The sequence below is a fragment of the Crinia signifera genome, chromosome 5 (assembly GCF_055691185.1).
Source record: "Crinia signifera chromosome 5, ASM5569118v1, whole genome shotgun sequence".
Lineage (NCBI taxonomy): Eukaryota > Metazoa > Chordata > Amphibia > Anura > Myobatrachidae > Crinia > Crinia signifera.
In genome coordinates this window covers 68047274-68053273 of record NC_139221.1, presented here as the reverse complement: position 1 = coordinate 68053273, position 6000 = coordinate 68047274, and the positions used below count along the sequence as shown (strand labels likewise).

Sequence of the window (6000 nt, the reverse complement as noted above, 5' to 3'; positions counted from 1 at the left end):
GAAGCGTGGCGAGCGAAGCGAGCCCCGCGAGGGGACGGTATTCCGTGTCCCCTCGCGGGGCTCGCTACGCTCGCCACGCTTCGGGCTCGGTGGCTCGCTACGCTCGCCACAGGTTTATATCCAACTCCATGCCCACTTGGATAGTAGGGGTATGAAAAGGACCCCTTTTTCCCATTGAATTCCATGTTAAAATGGACTCAGTCCATTTTAACATTGATTCCTATGGAAAAATCGGGTCATCGCATCGCATCGCATCGCATCGCATCCGATGGTCGCATGCGATGCGATGCGATGTCCCGACCCGGATAACTCACAAGTACCCAAAAATGTTATAATTTGATATTTTACTTTCCTATATTCTAAAGGCCATGAGGTATCAATTATGATTTTTTCAAGTGCTAGCAAGAAATCCAGTGTATATGACATACATAATAAATAATATAGATTACAATAAACAACACTAAATGCTACTATATTCTTATTGCTAGCATCAATCAAAATTAAACATTTATTAAAAGGAAAAAAAATGAGGCCAAATGTAATAGGGTGTGAGAATCAAAAAGATTTTGGGAGGGTTTTCCCACTTTTTTTAAAGCAGCAATCATTTACAAAACCAGGAGATGTTACCATGTAATTGATTGCCGCTTTAAAAAAATGGGAAAACTCTCCCATAATCTCTCACTGTTTGATTCTCACAATCTATTACTTTTGGTCCATGATCTCCGTATGGGTGGCTACCTCATAATTTTTAATCCCTGATCTCATGTCGCAGCAACAGTACTTTTTAAAATAATAATTAAGGAAAATGGGCAAGAGTACCAAAAATATAACAACTGAGAACCCTTTTTTATATCACCGAAGTAACTTTCCTTTTCATTCCATGTTTTATTTTTCATTATTATTTTACAGAATCGCCTTTCATAAAATCTATTTAAAATCCACTCAGAAAATAACTTATAAAAAGATATTTGTAAAAATATGGTAAGCCTAACAAAAAAATTGTTAAAAGGTATGAACAAAACCTCCTTCAATCTTAAATAAATACAATTTATAAAAAATAGTTGCAAACACCTTTTTACATTCACTATACAAAATAAAGAGTGCAATAGAGGAAAAATGAGCTGAAATAAGTACATTGAAATACACTTGTCAAGTGCGTTGCTGTTAGTTCAAACAGTCTTATATATTTTTGTTTTATGACCGCTGGGGAAGAAAATAGTGCAATGTTGAAGTTGTTAATGCAGCACACCAATCAACAATATCCTTTGTGCCAGTATACAAACTGCAGCTCATTATAGATGAAGTTCGCTCTTGTATTATTTTGTGGTGCCCAGCAGATTTTTGCATACTATACATGGATTCCTTTAACTGCTTGTTTTATACTTTCCAAGAGGGTTTTGCATTCTGGCGAATAAACCCGCTCCATATTGCTGTACATTTCTGTGAGAGTATTCACATATGATTCAAAATTATGTTCACTGATTGTTTCCTAAGTGGAAAAAGGGAAAAAAAGAATAATTTCAAAATGTAGTAAATTACAGATCATAGCAGTTAAATAAAAATAAAATGCATGTTGGCAATGTAAAGAACAAACGTATATACACACAATACAATAATGTATCACTGGTTTGGAGGTACCATACATGTATTATATCATTCCAATGATAATATTTTAAAGCAAATTTTCTTAGTCCATCTAACCAAGGGCCTTATTCTAGTTCACTCTTTCTGACAAAATCCTTCTTAAATGGACAAAACCATGTGTACTGCAGGTGGAGCAGATGTAACTTGTGCAGAGAGAATTAGATTTGGGTGGGGTTTTACTTCAAAGTGAGATCTATGTTGCAGTTAAAAAATTAAGCAGCCAGTATTTACCCTAATTCTCTTTGCACATTTTACATCTGCCCCACTACAGTGCACATGGTTTTGTCCATCTAAGAAGGATTTTGTCAGAAAGAGTGAACTAGTATAAGGCCCCAAATGTTCTCTTTTCAGTATATTACATATAGCTATCTACATTATCTTTAGATAAATATCACTATATTCATTACTCAAAAATGTAATTGCATAGACCTTCTGTGTTGTAGCGGTTAATTATTATTATTATTAGAGATGTGCGGCGGCCACTTTTTCGGGTTTTGGTTTTGGATCTGGATCTCCCTTCGTGTTTTGGATCTGGATTGGTTTTGGCAAAACCCCCTTGCGGGTTTTTGTTTTGGTTTTGGTTTTGGATCTGGATTTTTTTTTTTTTAAATGCAAAAATTGCTAAAATAACAGAATTTGGGCCTGTTTTTGCCCCTAAAGTATTATTGACCTCAATAACAATAGTTTCCACTCATTTCTAGTCAATTTTGATCACTTCACAGCTCACAAAATTGTTTTAATTTACTGTAGTTGGGCCAAAAGGTTATACCGAGGTAGCTGGATGACTGAGCTAAGCGACAGCAGTGGGCATCACATACATGTGGACCTTACACTTACAACCTGGCACATCTTGGAAGCAGAGCGGCACTCCAGGGGCAGACAGGGTGGCAGTTTAATAAACTACCCCAAAAAAAGAGAAATGCTCCAAAGAGCAAAAAATACAAAGAGGTATCGGCCTTGTCATGACTGGTGGTAGAAGCTTCAGCACTTCTATCAGGTTGCTGATCTCCCACTATTTCCTCCTCCATCATCCTCCAAAAATGTGTTTTTATTTTATTTATTACTTTTATTTATTTTTCTTACTTTACACTGGACATAGCCTGTCACACTGGACACAGCCCCTTGGACACTGGACACTGCCCCTGGACACTGGACACTGCCCCTGGACACTGGACACAGCCTGTCACCCTGGTCACAGCCCCTGGACACAGCCCCTGGACAATGGACACAGCCTCTGGACACAGCTCCTGTACACTGGACACAGCCGTCACACTGGACACTGCCCCTGGACACAGCCCCTGGACACTGGACACAACCCCTGTACAGTGGACACAACCCCTGTACACAGCCCCTGTCACACTGGACACAGGCCCTGTCACACTTGACACAACCCCTGTACACAGCCCCTGTACACTGGACACAGCCCCTGTACACAGCCCCTGTACACTGGACACAGCCCCTGTACACTGGACACAACCCCTGTACACTGGACACAACCCCTGTACACTGGACACAGCCTCTGTCACACTGGACACAGGCCCTGTCACACTGGACACAACCCCTGTACACAGCCCCTGTACACTGGACACAACCTCTGTACACTGGACACAGCCCCTGTACACAGCACCTGTACACTGTACACAGCCCCTGTACACCGGACACAACCCCTGTACACAGCCCCTGTACACTGGACACAACCCCTGTACAAAGCCCCTGTACACTGGACACAGCCCCAGTACACTGAACACAACCCCTGTACACTGGAAACAAACCCTGTACACTGGACACAGACCCTGTCACACTGTACGCAAGCCCTGTCACGCTGGACACAAGCCCTGTCACACTGAACACAGCCCCTGTACAGCCACTTGTACACTGGCCACTGCAGCCCTTGTACACTGGACTTGTGTACAGCAGCCCCTGCAGACCCTAATCGAGTGAGCAGCAGCAAAATAATATATTATTATTATAGCACAGCACACAGCACAGAGCACAACCACCCTCGTCCCTCTCCTATGCTGGAGTAAAGATGGTGGGCGCGCGTGCGTCTTATATAGAATCCAGATCCCGCGAGAATCCGACAGCGCGATGATGACGTTTTGCCTCGTTTTCGGTCCGGAATTTAGGCGGGAACTCCAGAGTCGGCTCGGATCCAGACTCGGATCACCATATTCGGATCTGGCGGATCCCGGAGAGCCGGGCCCGCTCATCTCTAATTATTATTAATAATAATAATTATTATTATTTATTTATTTAAGGGAAAATATAAGAGGTGCTAGATTAGATTTGCACTATGATTTTCGTCATTTTTAAATTGAAAAAGATTATTTCCTGCTATTTAAACATGCAACTGCGTCTTGTTGATTTGACTTTGGTGGTTATTCAGACCTGATCGCTGCTGTGCATGAGAAATTATACCACACATACGCAAGGCCAAACAGCGACAAAAATCAGCAATTAACGCTATTTGCAAGTCTTTTGCAAGTTGATTAGAAAGAAGCAGCTGTTTGTGGGTGTTACCTGCCCATTTTCTGTAAGTTTCAGGAAAAATGCAGGCGTGCCCAGGTATTTTCAGGGAGGGTATGTAATGTCAGCTCTGGCCTCAATCATCCTTTTACTATCGCAGAGTTGTGAAAAGGTTAGCATTACGCACAGACTAAAAAAATCTTTGATTATGAGTGAGTTGCCAATGGATTTGCATCTTGCCGATCGGTGGGATTTTTGCAAGCCATTTACAGACTTGACCAGGTCGAGCTTTTACTCTGTCTGGGTGACAGCCAGGGGTGCACATAAAGATTTTTTACTTAGTGGTACTTAGAAAAAATAATAATGGACTTGGCCACGTGTCGTGAGGAGATGTGGTCACATGAAACTAGGGTAGTGGCTACATTATGCCATACACCATATTGCCCATTACACATTATGCCACAGACCATATGCTCATATCACATTATACCACACACTCTAATGCATAATGCCCACTGTAGTGCTGCTTCATAATGCCCCCTGTAGAGCCACTACATACTGCCCCCTGTAGTGCCGCAACATACTGCCCCCTGTAGTGCAACTGCTTAATGCCCCTGTAGTGCTGCTACATAATGCCCCATGTAGTGTCACTGAATAATGCCCCCTGTACCTCCAGGGGAGCCGAGAGGGGGGGGGAGCAGGTACTAATTACCCGGGCCCAGGCTTTGCTGAAGGGGCCCCGCAGGGGCCCTGGTTGGACCCCTCCCTTCCCCCTCCGTCCCTCCCAGGTATCACCAGTAGCACACACTTCTACAGCATGTGCTGTTCTGACAGCAGGCTCAGCATGAGTGTCTCACTGACAGCGTGAGAGGTCATGCTGAGCCTGCTGTCAGCACAGCACATGCTGTAGGTGTGTGCTGCGTCTGAGATTACAGTTTTTAGAGTTTTCTTTTACCCACCTCTAAACATTTTGGGGGTGTGGCCTAAGTGTGGGAGGTGCCCACACCAGACACACTTAGGCCACACCCCCAAAATATTACCGGGGCCCGGCATTCCTCTCGGCTGCCCTGTGTACCTCTGCTTAATAGACCCTGTAGTGCCTCTGCTTAATACCTACTGTGGTGCAGACTCACCCTATAGACCCTAGCCAGCCTCCTCCTCTGCTGCTGCGAGTATGAGATTGGATTGCAGCGCTGCAGGCTTTACTCACCCCACTTGCGGCTCTCGGCCATTTCAATTATGGCGTGCTGACTCATGAGCCAATTGGAGATTGCGACCTGGCAGCTAATCACCTTGGCTGCCGGTATGTGAGCTCTGATTGGCTCAGGAGCCGTGCCGCATTTGAAATTGCCGAGAGTTGCTGGAGGGGTGGAAGAAGACCGTGGTGCTGCCCTATGCTCTCATATACTCGCAGCAATGGAGGCGCCGGGTGGGGGAAGCCTGTAGTGCTGCTCCACACTCTCCTCCTTCTCTCAGGGGTGGCGGGCAGGGCTGGTAGAAGAATGTGGCAGGAATCTTAGGAAATTGGGTACATTTTTATGTAATTGATCATTTACTTTTTATATGTGTGTGTGTGTGTGTGTGTGTGTGTGTGTGTGCGTGTGTGTTTGTAGATATAAAAAATGTAATAGTGTTTGTTATTTAATGTAAAACTACTTTGTGTTCATCAGTGGTGATTCTTGAATAAAGACATTTCAATTTACTTATATTAGAAATTATTATAGAATTATTTTTTTTAAGAGGCAAAACATTTTTTATAGCCAATATACTGCAAATACTGAGCAGTAGATAACTGTGGTTCTGATGTGCTCACTTGAATCATATTTCTCAGTGTGCTGGCCACATTACAGCATTTATTATAAAATCCTGTTCTGTGGTGTATGTGATTCA

General features: G+C 43.3%; 1 protein-coding gene across 7 annotated transcripts in view; it reads right to left on the bottom strand.

Moving 5' to 3' along the window:
• Positions 1 to 215: 215 nt before the first annotated feature.
• ST18 (ST18 C2H2C-type zinc finger transcription factor) overlaps positions 216 to 6000 on the bottom strand; it is a 248881-nt gene continuing 243096 nt past the window's right edge. For all 7 annotated transcript variants that reach the window (XM_083187401.1, XM_083187400.1, XM_083187397.1 and 4 more), the window contains one exon: positions 216 to 1489. In XM_083187401.1, the coding sequence (XP_083043527.1) occupies positions 1349 to 1489 (141 nt within the window). In that variant the 3' untranslated portion in view covers positions 216 to 1348. The remainder of the gene's footprint in view (positions 1490 to 6000) is intronic.